The sequence below is a fragment of the Phocoena phocoena genome, chromosome 16, assembly GCF_963924675.1.
Source record: "Phocoena phocoena chromosome 16, mPhoPho1.1, whole genome shotgun sequence".
NCBI lineage: Eukaryota > Metazoa > Chordata > Mammalia > Artiodactyla > Phocoenidae > Phocoena > Phocoena phocoena.
Window position 1 is genome coordinate 62820421 of NC_089234.1, and position 27375 is coordinate 62847795.

At 50.2% G+C, this 27375-nt stretch overlaps 1 protein-coding gene across 2 annotated transcripts in view; it reads right to left on the reverse strand.

Moving 5' to 3' along the window:
- TSPAN15 (tetraspanin 15) overlaps positions 1-27129 on the reverse strand; it is a 49240-nt gene extending 22111 nt beyond the window's left edge. The window contains exon 1 of one of the 2 annotated variants that reach the window (XM_065894342.1): positions 26937-27129. In XM_065894342.1, coding sequence (XP_065750414.1) covers positions 26937-27032 — 96 coding nt within the window. In that variant the 5' untranslated portion in view covers positions 27033-27129. The remainder of the gene's footprint in view (positions 1-26936) is intronic. The other variant, XM_065894343.1, reaches the window with a different exon arrangement.
- Between the last annotated feature and the right edge of the window lie 246 nt (positions 27130-27375).

Below are 27375 nucleotides of genomic sequence, written 5' to 3' on the forward strand. Positions count from 1 at the left end.
CCTTGAAACTCCCGATCCCATTTTCCTGTTTTATGTTTTTCCTTTGTAATTGCAAGTATTTAACATACTATATTTTTTGCTCTATTTTTTAACTGTTTGTCTTGCCAACAAGAACATAAGCTCCAGGCTAGGAGGGATTTTCGACCATTTCGGACATCGTCAGCACCCACAACAGCCCTGGCATTTAGGAAGTACAACAGGCATTTATAATCAATGTCTGTCAAATGGATGCAAGCCAGGCTTCCTAATAGACCCCCTTGGGTTTGAGTCTGCCGCTGTCTACCCAGCCTCCTTCCCGTCCAAGGATTCTGGCTTTCCGGGCCACACATTCCCGAGAGCAGATACCCTGGACTTCACAGAGCAGAAGGCAGTGTGGGAGAGGAGCTGGAAGCCATGGTGCTGTCAGCAAAGGTCTGAGTAAAGGAAATGAGGGATAATACAGACAAGATGTGGGCCAGATGTGCCATGAGCACAGCTACCCTAGAGTCAACATCTGGAACTCCTCAAGTTACTCCTGGTCTACCCCCACCTTAAATTGACTACAATGTGCCCTCAAAGTAGATCCCCTTGACTGCCTTCTAAAGAGCACCAAGACTGTCCTGGGTAAAGGGAAGTGCCTGCTTCTCCTAAGCTTTGACAAGTGGCGGGGATGCCAAAAGTCAAACAGACCAACCTTACTTAGAAACACTGGGTAACAGGGGATTACTGGGAAGCCATCTCCCTCGGGTCCAGGGTTCTGCTGTATTTCACAGCTAAGTGCCATTCCCCTTAGTTTGAAAGGATAATCTGGGACTACTGAGATCTACTCCCCTGGTTTAAAGGAATGCCTTCCCAACACACATGGGCCAATAGGTGCGAAAGGCATTGACAAACTTGGCCATGAGCCACTTATTAACAAGTTGGCCATATCAGGAAAACCGTGAGTGAAATGATGTCATCCAAATTACCCAGTTGGGTAAATTTTTTAATTTATAAGACAGGATACACACACACACACACACACACACACACACACACACACACACACACAGCCCTCTATAGGAAAATGGGGGCCACAGGAAATAAAATCTACCTTTGATAGGGAAAGATTAACCAGAGTTATTTGGTCAGTTCATGCTCCAAACCCCAGAACATGGTGAAATCATTGTTCAAGGCTGGCCTAAGCCCTGCGGGTCCTCTGAGAACAAGGGCAAGCAGCTTTAGAGAGCCAAATCCTCCCCTTCCGAATCAGTGCAATTACAAGAAATCACTCACTCAACCCTAACCCTGAACCAGACACAGAGCCCAGAGATCCTTCCACCCCAGGGATCCTTCCACCCCTTCACCCTGGGGATGACGGTTAAAGAAGAACCCCACAAAGAGGTGACATCTTCAGAGCCCAGGCAGGAGTGCAGCCAATATGCAAGGCCATGGGGGCAACAGAGGTGGGGCTTTACCCTCTATCTTGGTGGAAAGTATGATTCTCAGGTTGTCACTGAACCAACAAGATAACATCTTAATATTTTCAGGATTGATTCCATATACTTTTGTTTTGTTTCCTGCTGTAAAAAAAAAAAAAAGCTCTTCTTGGGCAGGATGGACACAGGCCCTGACATCTTCCCAGTGCCCTAGCCTGTCCCCCTCCCTCCTTCCCGCTTGAGGCTATGCTTTTGGATTAAAGTACCGTAAACCATCTCCAAAACACCAAAGCTGTCATTGGCCTCCATTCTGAGCAGAATTGGCCCCAGCCCTCTTTGTAAAGGCCAGTCAGTGGCTTCTTCTATTTTTATAAGCTCCCCGGACACTCCAGAACAGCCTTGCCGGGAGGAAACAAAACTTCCTTTGGTCTGATCTCCCTCCTGTTACAAAAGATCACATTTTCCTTGCTAGTCAGCCTTGCAACATTTCCAGACCACTAAAGCCATAGGAAAGCTACTGTGGCAAACGCAGACCCAAACTTCTGGACTCCCGCACCACTGTGTACTGAGCTATCACAGGTTCGTGTCTCCTGGTCCGGCCCTCCCAGCGGCCAGCAGGCAGTCCCTAAGGTGGCTTCGCACACAGCACACGCTGATCTGGGCTCCTCATTCAAGGGTTCCAGGGGCAGTAGGCACGGGGAGAGGCCGGCATACCCCTCCCAGGCACTTCAAGATTTCCAAATGATATTTACATCTCTGAGGACATCATGTTTCCATGTGAGTATAAAATTAACTGCTGATGCTAGCGTGCAATCCCATGCACTCTTCTCTGCTAATTATAGTCTCTCTTCGGGGGCCGGCCACTCCAGCTCCAGCGCAGGAAGTAAATGGCCCATTTGTCAAGCAGGACAGCTTCAGCTAAACATGGCTGGGGATGAGGGGCACACGGCCACGCCCATTTGGGGCCAAAGAGGCAAAGAACATGCTGCTGGTAGCCCACGCGCCAGGACCAGAGCCCCAGACTTTGCAAGCCACATGGCATCTTCAACAGGCTGCATGGGAGCCCTGTCGTCCATTGTGAACCAGGCCCAAAGGTCCCCTCTGAGCCCTGCAGCCTGGAACCGGCTTCTTCCTCTGCAGGCTGAGGCCCAGCTTCATGCAGCTGCTGGGAAGCAGGAGGCCGTGTGAGGCATTCCAGCACCTGCGTCATCCCCTCCTTCAGGAAGCATCTGGTCCCAGCTGGCTTACCCCCAGCTGGGGCAGGTCTGCACTTCGAGGGGACCTGCAAGGCCTATTTTTACCCACAAAGGCACATGCCAGGCACCTATTGTGTTCCAGACCCTGGGGGTCACAAGGGGTCCCAAGACTAGACAATGGGCTAAGTCTGGAGGAGGGGAGATTAAGAGGCTAGAAATGATCTCTGTGGCCTGATGGATGGAATTCAGGGGTCTTTGAACTGGGGATGGAGAAAAAAGTCAATCCTTACTTTCATTAGCCTTTAACTGAAATGTTCCTGTCACGAAAAAAGAGGAAGAACCTCAGGTCTACGGGAAGCATGCTGCAATCCCTCCCATGGGGAAGGCTCTGGGAATTTGAACAAAACTGAGGGGGAGAAAGGAAACATCAGAAAATCAAGGTGGGCTTCCTGGAGGAGCCAGTGTTTCCTGGAAGGTCCCAAGAACTGTTTCACTCTGAAACCATCTCATGGGTCACTCAAGGCTCCAGGGTTCTGTGTGGCCCAAACAAAGCACTTTTCTGAGTTTTGAGCTTGAAAGGATGTGGGGAGTAGCTAAAACCCAAGGCCTGAGAGAGATTTTAAATAAGATGGGGCTAGCAGGTCCCCTGCATCCAGCCAAGAAACCCCAGACTTCACATCCATCAGCTCTTCTGCCCCAGGACGATCCTGCCTGGCCCTAGGCAGAGCCCACCCTGCAGACAGCCATCTTCTCTCACGCACAGATTAGGGCTGGAAGGAGCAGTAGAGGCAGGATAAGAGATGGGAGTTGGCATTCTGGACCTTCATTTATTAGTTCAGTGCCCTTGGCCATGCCACTTCGCCTCTTTGACCCTCACCTTTCACCTGTAAAACAGTAAAGGCTGCTGCTGTGTACAGAGTGATTATGCTGTGCCAGCATCCTGCGAAGTGCTACACCGGCATGATCTCCCTTGACCATCACACATCCTTGCACGTCTAAGAAACAGCCGATCACATTTTACAGACCAGTCTCAGTGAGGCTAAGTGTCACAGAACTTATGAGAGGCAGAGCCAGCATGTGTGGGCAAAACCTGTCTGGCCTGCCACTAAGGCTACCAGATGGGCCTTTCACTTAGATCTGGGAGATAATTGGTCTGAAATGTCTCTGCAAAATACAAAGGTTCCAGTAGCAGAGCAGTACTCCCAAGAGAATGTTCTGTGATGATAGTAACGTCTAATACGGTAGCCACTAGCCATGTGTGGTTAGTAAGCTCTTGAAATGTGGCTTGTGTGCCTGGGGAGCCGAATTTTTAATTTTACTTCCTTTAAAGTAGTTTAGATTTGATCACGTGTAGCTGGCGGCCACCGTATTGGACAGCACAGTTCCAGAGCAGCTCTCGTTGGACGCTGCCCCTTACCATTCTCACCTTGCTCCTTTCTGATAGTACAGACCACCCTTATTAGAGAGTCACGTGCCCTAACCATCCTGCCACTAGCTAGAGGAAGTTCAATTCATACTCACTGACTTCATTCAGGAGAAAGCAACCTCTTTTCCCACTTTCCCCAAGAAAGCTCAGTTCCTATTATCCCATCCCTCTTGCCCCTAAGGAAAGCAGGACACACCAGATCCAGCATCCCCAACCCAAACTGATATAGGGCCTATTCTGTCTCCTGGGAAAGTGCCAGACCCACCTCTAGGACTACAGGGCAGTATTCTAAGCTCTGGGGCCCTGGACCCCAGCACTAAGTCCAGGCAGCCTGTGCTTGAGGAAAGGGGTTCCTCCCAACCCCAAAGGAAAGCCAGCCCTGGAGGAAACGGCAGAGACTGCCTCCTACTGCCAGCAAAAAAGCCAGTCTCTGGTCTTTGTCACTGATACTCCACTGTCAACTCTGCCTTCACCCTAGACTTCTTTCTTTTTAAAAAACTGGACATCAATGCAGAGAACTTGGTTAACTGCAACACTTGGTCCATGACATCCTCTGACAGTCTGCTTTTGTTTGGAACGTAGGAAGCACCACATATTAACCAGTCCTCCTGTCCTCGCTGATGTGCTACGACTCTGCTGTCACACACTGACTCTCCCATCGGCCACTCGGTCCCAAAACGAACCCCCCTAGTGTAGTGACTACAGTTTTATAACACACCATGGCACCTGCTAGGCCACATCCCTCCTTCCTGTCTTCTTCCGAAGTGTCCTGGATACTCTTAGACCTTGACTCTTGTGTAGATATTTTAGAGTCATTGTATCAAATACCATGAAAAAACCTGCTAAGGTTTAACTAGAACCGCATTGAATCTATAGATCCCTTCGGGGAGGATTGACATCTTTATCAGGACTTCCTGCCCAAAAGCATGATTTATTCCTTCTTTATTTACATCACCTTTATTATGACCTCTCTAATAACAGTGCTCTCCACCTCCCTCAAGCTTTTCTGTGGCTGTCTAGGCAGATCTGGGGAGAGACTTGTGGAAGTCTTTCCCAAGCTGCCCCTCCAGCTAGGCCCAGGGTGGGAAACATGGCCTTTGGAAAACAAATCTCTCTAAGAAGCAAAGTGGACACACCAGTCTGTTTTGCTACCCTCCTGTCACCAACAGTTACAAACACTTGATTTAAAAGACTCCCACACGATAAATTAGGAGTTTGGGATTAACATATACACATTACTATATACAAAATAGAGAATCAACAAGGACTTACTGTATAGTACACAGAACTCTACTCAATATTCTGTAATAACCTATAATAGAAAAAAATCTGAAAAAGAATGGATATATGTATAGCTGAATCACTTTGCCATACACCTGAAACTAACACAACTTTGTAAATCAACTATATTCCCAAAATAAAATAAAAATTAAATTAAAAAAATAAAAGACTCCCACATGTTGTCTGTTCTCTATATTGTGAAGTTTTTTAGAGGTCTGCCTTGTCACTTTCTCTGTCACTAGATGATCGTCCACATTCTTACAGCTGGGGGAAAAAAAGGCTCCCACATGTACACAGCTCATTCCAGGCTGTGAAAGAGCTAAACTGGGAGGTTTGCAAGCCCCAGCTACTCAACCCAGCCGGGGCAGAGTGGAACTTCTAATCACAAACCAGCACAAACATATGAAACACTGTGGGTAGGAGCTGACAGAGCCCGGACTCTCTTTGGGTAGAGTTTAGGGGCAGGCAGATGGGGAGCGATGTAACAAACAAGTGGTAAAAATCTTCTGAGACAAGAGGCCTGGCAGTCACTTCCTCCTGGGAAATCGGAGCAGGCCCATTGGAACTGAGCCTTGGAGGATGCACAGGAGTTTGACTTCACACCACTGGACGCTCCGTCAGCACAGGGACTGGCCCGATAGATCTGTCGGCGGAATGAATCAGAAATGCTATTGCTTCAGATGCCCATGAGCCCAAAGAAGAAACTAGTGATGCCATTCCAGAGTAGAGCCCTCTGAGGCTTAAGGATAAGATGACTTATCTGGTTAATCTGAAAACCACAGAAACAGCCAAGGGGCAAAGGAGAGTCAAGAGCATATCACCTCCACCCAACACACTCTTCTCCCTGGTTTTCTTTTCCCTTCTGTCTCTGGACCCCTTTCCTTCTCTCCACCTTCCATGTGTCTGAACCAAGAGAGTCAGAGCCCACCTCCCAGGGCTGTATTCCCACGGTGCCTGGGTGATTATCTTCCTAGATCTCAGCCCAGGTAGGGCACCCCCTGCTGGGGTACACTCAGCAGTACACCCTGTGCCAAACCACTGCTGGTCTCCCCTCCCTTCTTTCTCTAGCAGGGCTGGCTAAGGCTCCCCTGCTCAGAGCTGCAGGCCACTGGCAGGAGTGAGTAAGATGGCCCAGGTCTCCCCTTCCCTCAGACCCTCTAAAAGCAGACACAGGCTCACAGAGGTGACAAGGGGACTTTGTCCTAGACAGCCTCCAGTTCAGGTCCCAGCAGCCTTTCAAAACCCCCAGCTGCCCACCAGGAACTGGGCCAGGCATCCCCCATTCTTTCCAAAGTGGCGGCAAGAGGAATTTCAGGGAAGGGGGCAGGAAGGTGGAGTCCCCCATGATCTCAACTCTCCCTGACCCTCCAGGCTACTGAGAGAAGCCACAATAAAGAAGGGAGCTGGGCTTCCCTGGTGGCGCAGTGGTTGAGAGTCTGCCTACCAATGCAGGGGACACAGGTTCGTGCCCCGGTCCGGGAAGATACCACATGCCGCGGACCGGCTGGGCCCGTGAGCCATGGCCGCTGAGCCTGCGCGTCCTAAGCCTGTGCTCCGCAACGGGAGAGGCCACAACAGTGAGAGGCCTGCGTACCGTAAAAAAAAAAAAAAAAAAAAGAAGGGAGCTGCACCAAAGAGAACAGGAGTTTGGGGAGTAGACATGGGGGGATGCGGGGCGGGGGAAGAAGGAAATTCCAGCAGCAGGTGCAGAAGGCAGTGAGGCCCCACAGCCAGGGCTGCCTTTTCCCGGGGGACACCTGGCTGTGCTGGGCAGATACGAACTAAGGGCTGTCTCCACACAATTTTGGCAATGACAGAGCTTACTGTTGTGTGTTTCTTGTTTTTAATGTTAGATGTAGTTTTATAGCTAAGAAAAAAATAAAGCGAATTGATTTTATTTATATATATATATATATGGCCCTTGGTTCATTCTTTGCACAAAATCCCACATCTGAACAGGGTCCTTTGTCCCTGAACAAAGGCTGGAAGGCAGAGGAGGCAATCAGACCACAAGTGTCAATGCCTGGCATGACACTTAAAGAATATAAATTGCCCCCACTCCAAAGGCTCAAGACTCCAAAGAGGTCAAAGGGCAAAAGGGAAAAGGAGGCAGCATGACACATTGGAAGGAGAACTGGGGTGCGGGGGGGGAAGGATGAGAGGGGAGCCCTGAACTTTAATCCCAGTTCTGTCGCTAACTCCCATGCAACCTTGGGTAAGTCTCCCTTCCCCTCTCTGGGCCTCTATTTCCCTGCTCCAAAAGGGAGATGTTCGGCCACAAGCCCTAGAATCCCTTCACTGCTCCGGGGGCCCATGGCAACTCATGCCCAGACAGCCCTTGTTAGAACCCTGGCCACGAGCAGACTGTGGGTGGTCCAAAGTCCCCTCCTCTACTGAGTCCTTCTCCATGGGTCTACCCCTGCTTTCCCACCTGGCCTGGAGACGTCACACTCCTGCATGAGAAAGGTCCTACAGGGGACAGAGATGCCCTTTCCGCCCTGATCAAGGCACACACCTCCCAGCCTCCCACAGCAGCTGTGGGAAGGAGACCAACTGTTTCTTGGAAATAACAAAGCTGAAAGAGGCTAATGCCCATCCCCCAAAGCTCAGCTCAAAGCCTCCTCCCCTGGAGAGCCTTCCTGGATCACCCCAGCTATAGAGATCTTTCTCCACTTGTGATCACCTATGAAATCACCAATGGGAAGCCCTCACTGGTACTGCTATTTACAATACTAACTATGCCCACTGAACAGATCATTCTGGGTATTTACTACCCACTGCATGCAGAGCGAGGTGGCAGGACCCAGCAACACATATACCATACCATCTCTGACCTCAACAACTTCACAGTCCGCATACATGATGCAAATGCATTAGTCCCAAAAGTTCACAGGAAGTTTAGCTTAGCTCCCAGACCACATTCTCCCCACAGAAGCCATATGGAAAGTGGTTAGAGCCCAAGCTGGTTCACAGTGGCCTAATGAACCACAATGCCCCTGAAGCAAGATACCATGCAAAAGTTCCTGGCACCCAGCAGGTGCTCAATAAATGTTACTTCTCCTTTCCCAGTAAAGATGCAGTACTGTTGTAACCCTGACATTTCAAGACTCAAGTCAGATGCCAGAAACCATTTCCCCTTTAGAGGCACTTTGGTCCAAGGATAAATCAGGGGAAAGAGAGTCCCTATTCTGAATTCTAAGGCAACATTCATTGATTCAACATATATTTAGTAAGTGCCTAGTATGTACCAGGCACTGGGAATAAAAAGGTAAGACCTAGTTCCTGCCCTCAAGGAGCTCAGTCTGGTAAGACACACCTGCACACCAACAAATGCAGTGGAGTTGGGGAAACACTGGGGTAGAGGTAATTGTGCAGAGGCACTAGAGATAGGAAACGCTAAATCATGGGCAAGGAAGGCTTCCTGGAGGAGGTGAGTTTGAACTGAGTCCATTTGATGCACGTAATGGATAAGTAAGAATTTCTGAAATGGACAAGGGGTTTCAGATGCCCATGAAGGTGCCATGGGGACAGCAGGTCAGCATAGCTAGAGCCAAGGACAGGCAGATGGGGGAGGCGAGGAGGCCAGGGAAGCTTGCAGAAGCCAGACCACCAAGGCAAGGTCTCTCAGGTTAAACCAGAAAGTTCATTCATTCATTTGACATCTCTTTACTGAGAGGTTGTATAAGCCAGCGGTTCTTCAAGTTTTTGGTCTCAGGATTCCTTTTCACTCTTAAAAACTTTTGAGGACCCTAGAGTTTTTGTTTTGGGGGATTCTATCTATCAATTATTTACTACATAAGAAATTAAGACATATTTTAAATATTTATTAACTCATTTAGAAATAACAGTAATAGATTTACATGTTAACATAAATATTTTTTGTTAAAAATTTTCCCCAAAAAATTGAGGGGGAAGAGTGGCATGGGCTTTACATTCTTGCAAATGTTAATGTCTGGCTGATGAGAAGAACTGGGGGATTCTTGAAGCTGCTCCTCACTCACTTTGCTGCCACATCACCATCGCGTGCCCCTAAAATACTCCCTGGGGCACTCCTGAGAGAATGAGAGCAGGAAAGCAAATAGTATCCTAGTATTATCATGAAAATGGTTTTGACTTCACAGACCCCTCAAAAGAGTCCCCCCACCAAGGATCCGTGGAGCACACTTTGGGAGCAGCTGTTAGGAACGGGCTGCGGGGTGGTGAGTGGGGCCCAGCTAGCAGTGAACCAACGAAACACAAAAGTCTCAGCTTTGGTGGAGCTCACTTTCTAGTCGGGGAGAAACAGATAAGAAAAGTATATGGTATATCTTGGTTATAAGTGCTATGAAGACAAAAACAGAAAAGGAGGCCAGGGAGGCTGGTAGAGGGGGCTGTCATTTAAAATAGCACAGCCAGGGAAAGTGACACTGGAGTGAAGACTTGAAGTGGGGAGGGCTGGGCGTGGCTCTGTAGCATCCACGTGGATACACAGCAGAACATCCAAGCAGCTTCCAAGACCTTGGAATGTGCCCATGTGTTCAAGGAACAGCTGCTACAGCCTGATGGGTTGAGAGTGGAAGGGAGGAGGTGAGAGGGCAGGGGTGTGGGCTGCAGAGCAGATGGACCCTTTGAAACTATTGAGGGGACTCTGACTTTTGCTGAGTGGAAGGCAGTACGAGTTTGCAGAGAAGTGATCTGATATGGCTTTAATTTTTAAATGAGTTACTCTGACTGCTGTGCTGAGAACTGGGGGATGGAGGCATGGAGGTGGAATGGTCAGGAATCTACTGCAGTAACCTAGATGCTAGGTGAGAGTGGCCTGGATCAGGGTGGGCACATGAAGGTAGCAAGAAGCAGGCAGACTGGATATATTTTGAAGTTGAAATTAGGGAAATCACTGAAATAATTTAAGCAGGGAGTCACATGCTCAGATTTGCTTTCAAAAGTTGTTTTACCAAATAGAATATGCATACAACCGCAAGTGTCATCCACGGTTTACGCATCTGTTATCATAGGGAAATGCAGGCTTGCAATGGAGAGGGATGGCGGTCCAGCTTGGCATGGTCAGCAGCCGGGAGGCCGGGCATCACATGCCTCCTAAGGTGGCCTCCTGCACCCCCTCACCGCCTCCCCACACAGCGTTCGTGCAGGAATGTGCGGCCTGAACCTAATTACAAGGAAACCATAGAGCAAATCCAGAACGCTGATGTTCTGCAGATCAAAGGCCTGGAGGCTTCAAAGGAATCAAAAGCAGTGAGGATAGTCTAGGTTAGAGGAGACGAAAGAGCCATGTCACAGTGAAAACAATGGGTGGACCTTGATTGGATAAAATGTCCGCTACAAAGGACATTTGGGAAACAACTGGTGAAATCTGGAAATGGACAGCACAGGTGATGTTCTATTTAATGGTGATTTGTTTTCAGATGGACAATGGCAGCATGTGGGAGAACCCCCTTTTCGGAAAGCTGGATGCTGGGGTACGTAAGGGTGAGGCCACAATGGCTACAAAAAAAAAAAAAGTGTTGTATTTATTAAACTCTTCTTTCAACTTTTCTGTGGGTTTAAAAAAATTTTTTTAAGTTCATTTCCCCATCACAGCTTGATTAGGCACTACTTATTTAGCGCTCCCTGTCCCGTGAAAGAAGGGCCTCTCCCGCCTCCCCTTCCCCAAGGAACAGAGGCTCCGCCCCACACATCCCAGACAAGCTGGTTGTCTGCAAACAGAGCGTCTTTGAACAGATAACACCAGGGCGTGCTGGGTGTCCCCAAGCAGACCGTGGGCAGTGGGCCCCGGGTCTCGAAGCTCTTTAGAGCATCTCCCCACAGTGCCTAGCACAGGGCCCAGCACATGCCATTGGTGACTGACAGTGGGCACTCAGGGAATCCTGGGTCTGGCTTCCGGCCACTGAGCAGTTCTCCTTCCAATGGGAAGAGGGATCATGCAGGGTGGGCCAGCAGCTCCCCATGGATATCCAGGCCCAGCAAGCCCCTCCCTCTCTGCTTTCTGAATTTTCCTAAGCAACGAGAGGGCAAGACCCCAGTAGGTCTTGGTGGATCAGACAAATGCAGGCAAGTGACACATGACTGTCTTCCCTGGGACCCCAGAACCTATAACATTCAAGGCCTCAGAGGTCACCCCTCATGTTTCAGAGGCACTGGGACCTTTTCTGTCAAAATGAGATCCACTATAATGCATGAACTGTAATTCTGCAACCTGATTTTTTTTTTTTTAATGCACTATGAGAAATATCTTAAGGATAACTGGAGAAGCTTTAACATGGACTTGGTGTATAGTGGTGCTGTGGTTGTATCCAAGGACAATTTTGTTTAAGGAGATGCATCTGAGGATGGTTGGGGTGAACTGTCATGATGTCTGCAGCTTCCTCTGACATGGCCAAATGTTAAAATTACTGATTCTGGTTAGTGGGCATATGGGTGCTCACGGCATCATTCTTTAACCTTTTTTATGTCTTATTTTTTAACAATAAAAACGTTGAAGCAGCAAGCAAGATCCAAGTTCCATTTCTTCTAAGAGGAGATCTGTTCACAGTCTGAGTCTCCCTTTGGCCTGGGAAGTCTCAGTGGCCACAGCCAGGGGCTGGCTCACCAGAGGCTCAGGGCAGGCAGCCTCCTCTGGCCTGGAATTAATGCCCTCACCAGATGTTTCGCTAACTGCCAACTGGGGCTAAAGATCAGCTGTGACAGGAACCTACCTATTATCCATCCAGCGAGCTCACTAGAAAACAGCACCCCGGGGGGCCTGTAGGACACGCTCCTCCTTGTGCACAGGTTAGAGGCCTGCAGGAAGGGACAGAGAGGGTCACTCGTCACCTTCAATCCCATCCTTCTCTGCTTTAAGGAAATCAGGACAAGAGAAGATGCATACGACAAACGAACAATATGATGACAGCCGGTGCCAGCTGTGGGAGGAGGTAAGGCCGAGTGACCCACTGCTCCCTGAGGCTGGGCTGGTGGGACTGGCAAAGAGCATGTGCTAGCTGAGGCCCTCTGCACTTGGGAGCTGTGTGACCTTGGACAGATCACTTGCCTCTCTGAGGGTCAGCTGCCTCTGCTGTTAAACAGGAATGATAACACCTGCCTAATGGTCACTCAAAGGACCTGGGGAGATGGGGAAACTCCTTTGTAAACTCTAAGATGCTGTAACACATAATGAGAATCCCCATTCTTTCTTTAAAAGCCAGCAGATACAAAGACTGTTAAGTGCCTACACCTCACCAGGAGGTGCCACTATTTTTCTTTAAATTGACTGACTTCTTACTAAAATAAATATGGCCTTGGCCTAACCTAATAAACATCTATGAAATCATAGATCTGAGGTATTAGTTATTTTCTGTAATACACATTACACCTAATGCACATGTATTACATTTTAAAATGTTCCCCCAGGAACCACCTAAAATCGTCTTGTGTACCCACCAGGACTAAGGAGATGGATGCTGTTCTGGCCCCACCCCCTTATTTTGCAGATGGGAATCTGAGGCCCAGAGAGAGGCAGTCACTCCCATAAGGTCACACAGTCCAGTGCTCTCTCCACTGCAAGCTGTCCTCCCTCATCGGAAACAAAGAGTTCTCACGCCCTGGCATATCCTCTCATAAAAGAAAAATAAAAAACCTGCTTCTGAAGGACGGTGACGGAGGCTCCATTTCTGCCTTCCTGCAACTTCAGAGAGCCCGCTGGGGACCTGGCCCAGGTGCCTTGTGCCACTTCAGGTCTGCTCTCTCCCTTCCCACAGAGTCTGACAGTCAGCCCACCTCCCTGGGGCCCTGGCCCCAGGAAGCTGGTCCCCACTCCAGGGCCCCTGCTCCTCTAGCAGCACCTCAGGGAGAACCAGAGGGCCCCCGGATGCCTGGGAAATGTTAGGTGAGTGACTAAAGGACCGAACCAATGAACAAACAACCCATCCCCAAACAGCCCACCTCCCTTAAAAGCATCCTTCTCTTAAGGACAAACACCCGGAATAGGAAGGCATCGAGAAGTCTGCCAGAAGAGAGGAGATAAGGCTTTGCATTTATTTGCAAGTTCCCTAACCTCTCTGAGCCTCTCTTTACCTCAGTGTAGAATGGGGCAATAACCCTAAAACTGCCTCTGAGGGTTGCTGGAGGATTAAGGAGAGAATGTCTAGGAGACAACTCAGTCCAGCACATAGGAAGGGCTCATTAATTGTTAGCTAAAAAGACAAAGAATCCAGTTATAAGGTAAATTAATGCTAGAGATGTAATGTACTATATGATAAATATAATTAACACTGCTGTATGTTACCTATGAAAGTTCTTTTTTTTTTTTTTTTTTTTTTTTTTGCGTTACGCGGGCCTCTCAATGCTGTGGCCTCTCCTGCCGCGGAGCACAGGCTCCGGACGCGCAGGCCCAGCGGCCATGGCTCACGGGCCCAGCCGCTCCGCGGCATGTGGGATCTTCCCGGACCGGGGCACGAACCCGCGTCCCCTGCATCGGCAGGCGGACTCTCAACCACTGCGCCACCAGGGAAGCCCGAAAGTTCTTTTTAAAAATATTTATTTATATTTTTGGTTGCATCGGGTCTTAGTTGCAGCAGCCGGGCTCCTTAGTTGTGGCTGGAGGGCTGCTTAGTTGTGGCTCGCTGGCTCCTTAGTTGTGGCTCGAGGGCTCCTTAGTTGTGGCATGCGAACTCTTAGTTGCGGCATGCACATGGGATCTAGTTCCTCAACTGGGGATCAAACCCGAGCCCCCTGCATTGGGAGTGTGGAGTCTCGACCACTGCACCACCAGGGAAGTCCCTGAGAGTTCTTAAGAGAGTAAATCCTAAGAGCTCTCATGACAAAGAAAACTTTTTCTTTTCTATTTCTTTAATGTTATACCTGTACGAGATGATGGATGTTCACTAAACTTACTGTGATAATCGTTTCATGATGTAAGTCAAATCACTATGCTGTACACCTTAAGTGTATACAGTGCTGTATGTCCATTATATCTCAATAAAACTGAAAGAAAAAAATTAAAAAGACAAAAGAGGAAGAAGCAGAAGGCACAACCAGGTTAGACAGAGGGCAGCCAGGGGAGATTTTCTCACTGCAAAGGGGAACGTTTAATTCTAAGTGAGGCGAGCACCAGAGGAGACTGCAGTGCAGAACCAAGACACAAACAAACAGGGCCGCTCCTGTCTCAGGACTGTGGGTCCCTGAACAATTCCTGTCCTCGCCTTCTTTCTGCTCTGATCCTGAGTCCACGCCCCCCTGAAGATGGAAAGAGTCAAGTGGCTGCTGCCACCCCTGTGGGGAGCCCAGAGCCCAAGTCTCCACTGCTGACTAAGCCGCCTCACCCACCGGAGCCTCCTGGGAGCCGCTAGCCCACCCCACTCCAATCACAGAACATCTGCAGCTGTCCTGAGCACACTGCTAGGACTCAGTGAGTGCCGGCTTCTCAAGGGACGGGGCTGGCTCATCTGTCCCCACCAACCCAGCACAGGGCCAGGCAAACAGTGCTCCCCGGTGGCACGCACAAGCGTTCTCACTGCCTGAGTTCTTTCTGGCTCTGCAGAGAAGACCAGTCTGTGATAAGTCACACATCAGGCCTCTGTCCCCAGGTGCAGCAGCAGGCCCGTTTACAGTAGGGACACCAATAATCCCAGCTGGAGAGCATGCCACTGGGGTGAAATCACTGAGCAGTGCCCACTGTCCCCTCTGAACAATGGAAGTATTAGAACCAGAGGCACTTGCCGTGTGGCCTGGTTTCAGTTTCCTCCCCTCTGAGAGGAAGGCATTGCTACACCAGATGCCCTCCACGGCCCTTTGAAGTTCGCCCAACTGGAACCCCACCCAACTAACTGCCCCAAGAGATGGGTGATACTCCTGTTCAGAAAGGTTGTAAGGGAATCACAGATATTTTACAGCCCCACTTAGAAAGCAGTTTCAATTTAACTCTTTTCAGAATCAGGAAATCCTTCTTGAGAGCTAACTTATATTCCCTTCTCATGCTTTAACCTCTTTCTATCAGGCTTTCCTTGCAGAAACCAGTTGTAGAGCACAGCCTTTGAGCTGGGTGGGCAGACAGTTGCTGGGAAGGGGCGGGGCCTGCGTGGGGCAGGCCGCTTGGGGGTGGGGCTGCATGAGGGGCGGGGCCACCAGCAGGGGTGGGACTATGGGCCTTACCCTCTGCCAGCCCGGCTCCTCTCCCCATCCCCAGCCCTTGTCCTCTGTCTTCAGCACCCGCAGAAAGGAAAGGGATATTCAGGGACCTGCTCAATTGGGCCCCTCCCTAGCGAGGCAACCTGGTGAAGCGGAAAGGGCTTGCATTGGTTTTCTGGGTTGCTGCAACAAATGACCACAAACGGCTTAAAACATAAACGTATTCTCTCAAAATTCTGGAGGCCAGAAGTCTGAAACCAAGGTGCCGCTGGGCCATGCTTCTTCCAGAGGCTCCTCGCCTCGTCCAGCTTCTGGTGGCTCCAGGCATTCCTTGGTTTGTCTGCCTTTGCATTCACACCGCTCTCCCCTAGGTGTGTTTGTGTCTTCTCTTCTGTCTCAAAGCTCCCTCTGCCTTTCTCTTACAAGAATACTTGTCATTCAATTTAAGGCAGCTCAGGCGATCCAGGATGATTTCATCTCAAGATTCTGAACCTAATTATATCTGCAAAGATGCTTGTCCCAAATAAGGCCACATTCACAGGTTCTGGGACATGAACACATCTTTTTGTGGGGTGGGGGGGCACAATCCAACCCACTACAGAGCTCACTGGTCAGAGTCAGAAGTCAAGTCCCTATCCTTCCACGAACTGGCCACTAGCTCATCACTGTGACCCCACGCAAGTTCATCACACCTACCTGGAACTCTGCTTCCCCACCACCTGCTGTACCTCCCCTACAGAGTCAGAACTGCAGGTCACAACCAGCTTTCCAACACGATGCCTACACATCAGCAGTTCTCAAACTGGAGACATAATTTCGGGGGGGGGGTGGAATTATCACAGCTCACCCCCTAAGTGTGTGAATCCCTGACTCAAGAAACTCAAGTCTGGTTCTATAGAAACTTCTTCAAATTACAAAGTTAACTACAGAGACGTGTTGCCTTTAGAGCAGATTAAAGGATGCTATAAAGATAACCAAAAGGAAAACAAAATTCTAGAACCATGGGCACCCCCCAACCTGGATACATCTGGGTCCCCGGAAGAAGCCCAGCCTCCCGCAGGGTCACCCCCATCCCCAGGCTGGTGGTCTCCACACACCTCCGTCAGCCTAGACTAGCCCCGCCAATACCCCACCCAACACCCCCACTCCTCCACCCCTGGCTAGCGCACCCTCCCCTTCCAGGACGGCTCCCTCACAGTGAGCCTCTCCCAAATGTGCACAGTGACTTCCCAGCCCACGGACACTGTCCAGATTGTCAGCAAGGTTGGGAAAAGGTTCAGCAAGGCAGTCAGGATTCAGGTACAGAGAAAGTCAGCTTGGAAACCGGGCCACTCCCATCAGAATTCCCTCACAGACACCACCATGAGCTGCAGTTTCTACTCCAGCTGCACGTTAGAATCACCCGGGGAAGTTTAAAACTTATAGGTGCCTGGGCCCCACCCTAGACCCATGCAGTCAGCTCTGAAGATGGGGCTTGGACACATGCCCTTGTGAAATCCTCAAGTTGGGAGGCCTCAGAGGCCCAAGGCCCAGAAGGTCCTGTCTTTTGACCTCAGGAAGTGACCCAGTCTCCGAATTCAGCGCCAGCCTCGGAAGCCAGCACCCCACTCCACTCCAGCTGGGCGACTTGGCCCCAATTTGTGACAGGGCGGGCTGGGGGCTGCACCCATCTCTGGGCCCAGTGCCCAGCCCACAGAGGGTGCACAGGAACTGACCAACTGACCGGGAGGCCCGGCTAAGAGCCCTGGAGGCATCGCCCCATCCAAGCCTGGCCCCCTGTGAGGTACAACGGTTACCCCATTTCCACAGACAGGGAAACTGAGGCACAGAGAGTTGTCCGTGACTTGTCACGTAGCCAATCAGACCTGCTCCTCACCCATCAACCAAGAAGTGCTCCTTCTCCTAACTTGCTGTGTGGTAGAGCTGCGCCTCCAGGACTGGTCCCCTCAAAGGGCGTTTCTGGGGGCTTCCCTGGTGGTGCAGTGGTTGGGAGTCCGCCTGCCGATGCAGGGGACACGGGTTCGTGCCCCGGTCCAGGAAGATCCCACATGCCGCGGAGCGGCTGGGCCCGTGAGCCATGGCTGCTGAGCCTGCGCGTCTGGAGCCTGTGCTCCGCAACGGGAGAGGCCACAACAGTGAGAGGCCCATGCACCACAAAAAAAAAAAGAAAGAAAAAGGGCGTTTCTGACCTCAACATCTAGGCCCAACAAATACCCCATCCTGCAGTGACCCACCCGCCTCTCTCAGAGCTCATCTCCACTCCCCTCAGCCTGGTCTCCGTGCCCTTCAAGCCCGGCTCCCACCTCCTGGAAGTCCTCCCCGGGTCTCCTCGGCAGTCACGGCCAGGCAGCCCCGCAGGAAACCACACGCTGCCTCCAACTGGCTGCTGCCGCCTGATTTCACCTTCCAGCTCCCTCGTGGGCTGACCTCCTAGTCTTCACTGTCTCCCCTCCCACAGGCCCAGGTGGGAAGGCCCAGCCTGGAGCTGAACAGTACACCTGTGTGACATTCCCTGGCAAGGGCAGACCCTGCCCCTGGGCTCCCAGAAGTGCTTCTCCCATCCCTCCTTCTCCAGGTGCTCTCAGAGCACTGAGGATACTTCTAGTTTGGCCTCCCTAGACCCACGTGCCCATCATGTGGCACACAGCCTCTGCTGGTACACCACTAAAGCCTAGGAACTAAAGGGTGGGAAGAACTCAGGCCCCAGAAGAGGCTGAATGCGCTCCCAAGGGGTCAGACTTCTCTGCCCAAGGGCAAGGCCACAGCCATCTGCTCTAAGCAGGCAGAGAATCCCCAGCAGAAAGCAGCTTCCTCTGATAAGACAAATTCCAGAACTTCTCATCAAATCTTATGTCCCAGCTCCCCCTGAGCTCCGTAAGGCTCCCCAGATAAGTCTCCATCCCCCCCAGGGACACCGGGCCTATAGTGTGCTGGGTGCTTCCACATCTCTCATCTTGCAGGGTCCTCCCCACAGCCCTCCAGGGTGTCCGCAGATGAAGCGTCCAGGAGAATCAGAGAGCTGGTCCTTCACCCAGCGTCACAGCAGAACCAGCACTTGATCCATGTCTCCAAATGGCACTGCCATCAGGTCCTGACAATTAAACCTCCCCTCTGGGCCACTCAGACCCCAGACTCCTCATATGACCAGAGTCTCTCCACCTACAATTTGGCCCTTAGCCTTCCTCATCTGCTGTAGCCATACTTGCCTACCTCGGGCCTGTGCACTTAACTGCTCCCTCCGTCTGAGATGCTCTCTACAGGCCTTTTTTGTGGCTGGGTCCTTCTCAGACTTTGACCTCCTCATAAAGGCCTTCTTTGACCACCCCATTTAAAGTAGGAACTCCCATCTCTTCCCACTTCCTCCCTAATTTCCTCCTTAGCACCTATCACAACTATGTTTATTTACTGGTTTGTCTGACTAACCTGTCTCATTCATAGTTGTTTCCTGGTAACTATCACAATGCCTGGTATACACAGTAGGCATTAAATAACTATTTTGTTGACTGAATAAGCAAACGGTCCCCACCCTGGAGGGAATGGCAGATCAAGACTGGAATCTCCTGCCTTCCAGAAGATGTCGATTCCAACCCACTCACATCCAGAGGTGCTCTCTGGGAAAGGTTTATCTTCTCAATCCCCTGTGTCCGGGGCTTACCCAGAAGACATCATTCCCCTGTATATGCAGCCAACTGGTATGGAAATTGCATTATCAGTCCCTAATCTGGTTGACTCTAAGCCCCACCCCAGGTTGGCATTGTGAGTCACAGAGAGAGAGGAGGCGCCGGGCAGGGGAAAGGAGAAGGGCAGGTAGTTACTCCTGCTCAGGAACGAACAACCAAAGGCAGCGAGGTCCCAATCCACTCCTACAACTTAAAGCAGCCCCTCTCTTACAGGAGGGGGCAGGTTCATGCACAGAAGCCTCGACTAAGCACAAAGAAACTTTGTCGGGGCCTTACTTGCTCATATGGAAAATGAGTTCATTAGAAGGTTCTCCAAATCCCTCCTGGGACTGTCTTCCTGATTCTCTGGATTTTCAAGGTCCCATGGCCAAGCTGGGGGGAAGGGAGGACCTCTCTGGGCCTGAGGCCTGAGCCCAGCACCAGGTCATCTCTGACAGCCCATGAGGCATGGTAACCGCTTCTCCAGTATGAAGGCTGCCTCACTTCCTGCTTGAGTTTCCCTATTTTCTCTTTGAAATGCTTGCCTAGAACAAGAGGGAAATAGACCTGCCCGATCAATCAAACACAATAAAAAAAAGTTAAATATGTACATATATGTACAAGGAGACGTCCAAATGGGTATTAACCCCAACAATGGTTCTCTCTCAGTGGCAGAATCGGAGGTGACTTTTATTTTCATCTGTGTACTTACCTGAATTGCTCGGAATTCTTTTTAAACTATGTGCACATATTATTTTCACACAAACAAAGCTCTTTTCAAAACTTAGAAATTCCTGCTATGGACTTCCCTGGTGGCGTAGTAGTTAAGAATCCGCCTGCCAATGCAGGGGACAAGGGTCCGATCACTGGTCCGGGAAAATCCCACATGCCACGGAGCAACTAAGCCCGTGTGCCACAACTACTGAGCCTGTGCTCTGGAGCCCACAAGCCCCAACTACTGAAGCCCATGCACCCTAGAGCCCGCGCGCCACAACTACTGAGCCCACGTGATGCTACTACTGAAGCCCGTGCACCTAGAGCCCATGCTCCGCAACAAGAGAAGCCACCGCAATGAGAAGCCTGCGCACCGCAACGAAGAGTAGCCTCTGCTCGCCACAACTAAAGAAAGCCCGCGCACAGCACCGAAGACCCAATGCAGCCAAAAAAAAAAAAAAAGGCAATTCCTTCTGTGCTTAAGTGAGAGGCCAGGTATTTGGCTCCTTCCAGAAATGCTGTCTTCCACCTACACCTTGAGCCCTGACATATGGAGGGACTACCACGGGGTAGGGGCTGGGGGTACAATGGCTGGTAAAGGTCACAGTGACCCCATGAAGAAAGTGAAGTCAGGCAACCGGGTCCTGGTCTGGGTCTGTCACTAACTTGCTGTGGGGTCTCAGATACTTGCTTCCTCTCTCCAGGCCTGTTTTCTCCTCAGTAAAACAAAAAGGTCACACTAGAGGTTCCTTCAAGGGCCCTTCTAATTCTCAGTGAGTACCAAGAAGAATAGAGAGGAAGGTTGGGAAAGGACAGCTAATCCTTAAGTAGCTGGTGTAGTGTTTATCATGTGCTAGGCATTGCTCTAAGCTCTTCCTATAATTAATCCATTTAATGGTCTCCGCAACTCTCAGGTAGGTTCTGGTGTCACCCACTTTACAGATAAGATAACTGAGGCAGATGGAAGTTAGTGCCTATGTCACTCAACCTATAAGTGTCAGAGTTGGGATTTGAACCCAGATAGCTTGGTACAGAGTCCACACTCTTCACCATTAAACTTTAGGGAAAAATAAAGCATCACAGATCAAACTATGATAACGGGGCCCATCCTTGGAGAGGGCAAGAAGAGTTAATATTGCCTCTGGCATTTATAACCTTCATTACCTATCCACACCCACTTCCTTCTCAATCATCAACACCCCTCAGCCCTGACACCATTACCCAATTGAAAACCCTACCTCATTGTCAAGACAACAGGTGCTTGCCAGAGAGCCAGTGTCTCCACGACCAGTAAAGCCCACTTTGCAAATTCAAGGCGTCAGCAAACCTGACCACTGCTGGCTATACACCCAGTTCAGCCTCTGATCCAGGTACTCATATCTCCAATCCTTGCTTCCAAGATGCAGGTTGGGACTCAAGTGCCCCAATGCAACAAGCTTTCCCTGATCACCTACTGTGTGCCCGGCTCCAAGACCAGCATTTGGAAGAGGATACAAATGAGCTACACGCCTGACCTCCAGGAGCCCACAGTCCAGTGAGGAAAAAGAGTCATGTAAACGGATCTCTAGGATACCCTGTAGTTGGTGCTATAATTAGAGATGTGTCCCCAGTGGGCTAAGGGCACATGTGTCAGAGTGATTCACCCATGTGGTGGGAAGAGGTTCCAAGAGCCTCTGGGTGAGCTCCTTTCTCACTGAACTGGGAATGAGGAGACGCGGGGGCTAGTGCCAGCTCTGCTCAGTGACCTTGAGACACACCCCCTCTGAGCCCCGAGGTCACCCTCTAAAAATGAGAAGGCCCCAAGTGTGGGACAAGAGGTCACTGTAAGGGGTGCAAGGTCATGTTCATATTGACTCATAGACTGAGAAGTTTTCATTCCTCATTTCCCTTCTGATCTTTCCAATCTCATCAAGGAGCAAATCTCAGCTTCGGTGTCAGTTTGTCTTTACGCCTCTCAAACACTTGCCAAACTGCTTTTGAACAACCAGGGCAAGCCTCAGGTTTGCAGCCTACAGCACCCACAGTATCTAGCTAGGATTAAATAACTTGTTTTGTCTTCCCTGCACTATATTTACTGTCATATTTACCTGCTATTTTTTTTAACATCTTTATTGGAGTATAACTGCTTTACAAAGTTTTGTTAGTTTCTACTGTATAACAAAGTGAATCAGTTATATGTATATATATATATCCTCATATCTCCTCCCTCTTGCGTCTCCCTCCCACCCTCCCTATCCCACCCCTCTAGGTGGTCACAAAGCACCTAGCTGATCTCCCTGTGCTATGCGGCTGCTTCCCACTAGCTATCTATTTTACATTTGGTAGTGTATATATGTCCATGCCACTCTCTCACTTCGTCCCAGCTTACCCTTCCCCCTCCCCGTGTCCTCAAGTCCATTCTCTACGTCTGCATCTTTATTCCTGTCCTGCCCCTAGGTTCATCATAACAATTTTCTTCTTTTTTTAGATTCCATATATATGTGTTAGCATACGGTATTTGTTTTTCTCTTTCTGACTTACTTCACTCTGTATGACAGACTCTAGGTCCATCCACCTCACTACAAATAACTCACTTTTGTTTCTTTTTATGGCTAATATTCCATCGTATATATGTGCCACATCTTCTTTATCCATTCATCTGTCGATGGACATTTAGGTTGCTTCCATGTCCTGGCTATTGTAAATAGTGCTGCAATGAACATGGTGGTACATGACTCTTTCTGAATTACGGTTTTCTCAGGGTATATGTCCAGTAGTGGGATTGCTGGGTCATATGGTAGTTCTAGTTTCAGTTTTTTAAGGGACCTCCATACTGTTCTCCATAGTGGCTGTATCAGTCTGCATTCCCACCAACAGTGCAAGAGGGCTCCCTTTTCTCCACACTCTCTCCAGCATTTACTGTTTGTAGATATTTTTTTAAGTTTGTTTGTTTATTTATTTATTTATGCCTGTGTTGGGTCTTCATTACTTCACACAGGCTTTCTCTAGTTGCGGCGAGCAGGGGCTACTCTTTGTTGCGGTGCCCAGGGTTCTCACTGCGGTGGCTTCTCTTGTTGCGGAGCATGGGCTCTAGGCGCGCGGGCTTCGGTAGTTGCGGCGCATGGGCTCAGGAGTTGTGGCTCGCGGGCTCTAGAGCACAGGCTCAGTAATTGTGGTGCACAGGCTTACTCGCTCCACAGCATGTGGGATCTTCCTGGACCAGGGCTCGAACCCGTGTCCCCTAAATTAGCAGGCGGATTCTTAACCACTGCGCCACCAGGGAAGTCCCTGTTTGTAGATTTTTTGATGCTGGCCATTCTGACTGGTGTTAGGTGATACCTCATTGTAGTTTTGATCTGCATTTCTACCTGCTATTTTTGATGAGGAATATTGGTTCCCCAATGGCAGTGGTGATATAAAGCCTCCTTTTAAAAATACACTTAAGGAAAAAAGAAAAAAAATACACTTAAGGGGCTTCCCTGGTGGCGCAGTGGTTGAGAGTCCGCCTGCCGATGCAGGGGACGCGGGTTCGTGCCCCGGTTCTGGAGGATCCCACATGCCACAGAGCGGCTGGGCCCGTGAGCCATGGCCGCTGGGCCTGCGTATCCGGAGCCTGTGCTCCGCAACGAGAGAGGCCACAACAATGAGAGGCCCGCGTACCGCAAAAAAAAAAAAAAAAAAATTAATTAATTAAAAATACACTTAAGTTTAAAAAGTGAATCAGCTTAAAGTAATATAATATTACATGTAAACAATATTATAATAGTTACAGCCTCTACGTATGGCTATTTGAACAACATCTATCAAAATTTTTAATGCACATACAAAAACAGGTGAAGCTGTTCTGTGCTATTAGACATCCCAATAGTGATTACTACTGGTGAGAAGGGGTAGCGACTGGCAGCGGACACAATGGGAGTTGCTGGCTTCTTCTGGTCCATTCTGCTGGTTGACCTGGGGGCTGATTATACAGTGGTGTTCACTTTGTAAAAATTAATCAAGTTGTACACACTTATTATGAGTGTATTCTTGTATGTATATTATATATTCATATACCCTTTAACCCAGCAATTCCACTTTTAGAAATTACCCTGAAGACATACACACATATGTGCAAAATGACACGTTCGAAGATGCTCACTGCGGCACTGTCTGCAGTAACGAAAGATTGGAAACAACCTGAGTTCCCCAGCTGGAGACTGATGAAGTCTATTTTGGCCTAGCCTACAGTGAATTCTATGCAGCCGTCAAACAGAATGAGGCAGCCCCTAGCAAAGCTCCAAATTTTACACAGATTTAAATTTAAGTGAAAAGGTAAGGGCAGAGCTGTGTATAGTATGCTACTTTATGCAGGGGGAGCAAAAAGGAATATGTAACATATGCACATGTTTGTGCCTAGGATTGCATCTCAGAAAAGAATCATAAGAAACTCAACAGAGGCCTCCTCTGGACAGGGCAGGCCAGGAGAGAGAGATAGGAGGAAGGCTTATCACTGATGACGATTCTTCTATACTTTTAAATGTTGTACAGTCTCCTTGCATTTCCTATTTGATAGTAAGTTTTAAAGCAAAAAGCCCTATAGAAGGTGCATGGCTATGGTAAAACTTATGGCTCCTTAAATACTGAGATGAAAGTGTTGGTACTTTGGGCTTATAAAGCAAGTAACCCTTGGCCCTACTCCTCCTCCCAAGGGACGGAGACGATAGGCTCTCCTGTAATGGCTTCCAATTAACAGCAAACCCAGTCTAGGACAAATTACTTAAACTGGGCCTCCACCCTGCAGTCAAATTCTGGCACCTGGAGTTGCCCTGGCAGGTGGCTGAGCTCTTGGCACGCCTAGGGAGATTTTTAAGCACAAATACCTGCAGGGATGGGAAGTTAACGATTTGGTAAGGCAATCTCAGGTGGCTGGAAAGGAAAGATTCTGAGTTCTGAGTCCCACCCTGCTCCAAGAGAGACAAAGCAAAGGTCACAGAGTGGTCTTTTCTCAGGGCTGCAGGGGACAGTGACAGGACAGGCCTTGAAAATTCGAGTTCCATTTTAACTGTGCAACTTTCTTTTTTATAGTCCTTGGTTTCCCCACATGTCACTGTTTCCCCACATCACTAACCCCAAAAACAATCCAATGAAGTGTGGGGCAGGGTATCAGTTATCCATTTTACAGATGGAAAAATGGAGGCGCGAAGAGGTTAAGAGACTGGTCAGTGATTATATATCAAGAGAAGGGGTGAAGCCAAAAAAGTAATCCCCACCTTCTGACTCCTGGTCTTCCCCTATTTTCTCACCTCTCCACCCATCAACCTTAGCCTTCTTTCTTTCAACTCTGACCTACAGAGAATGAGCTTCTGAGGCCAGACGGACAAGGAGAAGGCAAGAAAAACCCAGAATCAGAATCAAAGAGCCTACGAGACCATCTAACTCAGCCGTTTTTAACCCTGACCACACACTAGAATTACCTAGGGAGCTTAAATAAGTTTAAATAAATACATAGGCCAGGGCCCAGGTAGCTGTAGTGTTTTTAAAATTCTGTAGTTGATTCTGATGCAACTTTGAGAACCACTGAATGACAGCTCAAATCATCCCCGTCCAGTTCCACATAAAACCTTCTGCCTCCCTGGAGCCTCCATCAATGGGTCTGTGCTCCATCCTCCAGCCCCCACACATACTGCTCTTCTCTCTTCCACATTACATAGAGTCAGAGAATTGGACTGGGAGCTGGGCAAGTCAATTAACAGCTCTGAGGCCCCAAACATGGAAATGACTTGCCTAAGCTCTCCCAGTGATTCAAAACAGAACAAGACTAGAATCTGGATCTCTTGACTACCAGGTAAGGTCACATACACAGAGGGGTCACAAGGAAAGCCAGGCTTGATGGCAGATCTAACAGTTCCTGCCAGCAGAACAGACCCAGTGAGGGCTGAGGAGAAGACCAGGAGTGTGCATGTGTTTTGAGGCAGAGGGGTGTCAGGTACCTGGGCAAGTCTGCCCTGTGGGGAGGGCTGTCAGGTACCTGGGCAAGTCTGCCCTGTGGGGAGGGGTGTCAGGTACCTGGGCAAGTCTGCCCTGTGGGGAGGGGTGTCAGGTACCTGGGCAAGTCTGCCCTGTGGGGAGGGGTGTCAGGTACCTGGGCAAGTCTGCCCTATGGCATACTGGGGGTAGGGGGCTATTCTAGAGTGGCAGGGCTGGCACTGGCCTGTAGAAAGATGTCCTCATTTCTACAAGGGGGCCCAGCCTAGTCTGAAATCTCCATAAAGAAATCCAGTCTATTGGGGCACCTTACCAGGAGGGCCCAGCTCCCTCGCCCATAATAATAATGGCTGACACCTCTTAAGCTCTTCACTGGTCCCTGTGCTAAGCAATGTGCTTGACCTGTTTCATTTAATCTCCACAACCATTCTGAAAGTTGAGTATAATTACTGCCTCCGTTTGCAGACCGGGAAACTATGGCCTAGAGAGTTGAAGTAACTTCCCCGAGATCACGCCGCTGGAAAGTGGTAGTGGCAGGATTCGAAGGCTGGTTCATGTCCAGCCACTACCACCCTGCCCCCAACAAGAGAGAGAGAAGGTTAAGTGCAGGGGCTTTTTTAAGTTACTGAGCACCTGGGAGCAGCCGGAGACCACACGTCTGGTGGAATCCTCCTTTCACCAAAGAGGAAATCAAGGCACCTGGAAAAGCATCTTGCTCAGGGGCATCGGCAAGTAAATAGTGGGGACAGCATAAGGAGTTCAGGTCTCCCGACTCCGGACAACAAAGCCCGACCACTTCTCCGCAGACGGATAAAGAGACGAACTCAGTAATACCCGGCAGGTGGGGTGAGCGCGGCCAAACGTTACCACAGCCTACGGCACCAGCGGAAGCGCAGCGGACTCGCAGAACCAAACTGCTGGTCAGGTGCACACAGGTGCGCCAGGCGGAGCTCCTTCGTGGGAGCTCCTTCGTCTGAGACGTTGCCACCAAGCTCTAAGGCTCCGCACCGAGCGGCTGAAACTCAGGCGGAGCTGGAGCAACCATAATTTCCTAGTTCACAAGGAGAGTGGGACGAGAATCCAGGAGTGCGCTTCTGCCCCTCCCTGGAGCAGACAAGCCTGGACCCAGCCCACCCCCACCGCCGGCTCAGCGTGTGGGTGAACAAGGGAGTGCCGACTCCCCCTCCCATGCCGGAGCCCGACTGGGGTCACTCACCCAGAACACCGTGGAGTAGATGACGAGCGAGAACTTGAGCCAGAGATAGGAGAGGCGCGCGCAGTAGCGCACCTGCTCCGAGTCTCCGCGGGGCATCCTGGGGGGCTCCCGGGCTGGGTCCCTCGCTGCCAGCAGCCCCACCTGAGGCTGCCTGCCCGGCTCCCCGCCCCGCCACCGGCGCTCACTCGGGGACTGACACCGGCGAGCCGCAATCACAGCCCCGGCCCGGGCCCACCCAGCCCCAGGGCCAATGGGCGCTCTGGTAGGGGGCGGGCCTGGGGCGGGGCAGCGGCCTGGACCCAGAGGAGGCCGAGGGAGGGGCGGGGGCGAGGGTTTTGCGAAAGTGGTCGCGTGCAGCGGTAGAAGCGCCTGTACTCAGGCACTTTGGGGGCCGTGGGAGAGTGTGTGCAGAGGGGCGCTAGGGAGACAGCTAGAGTGC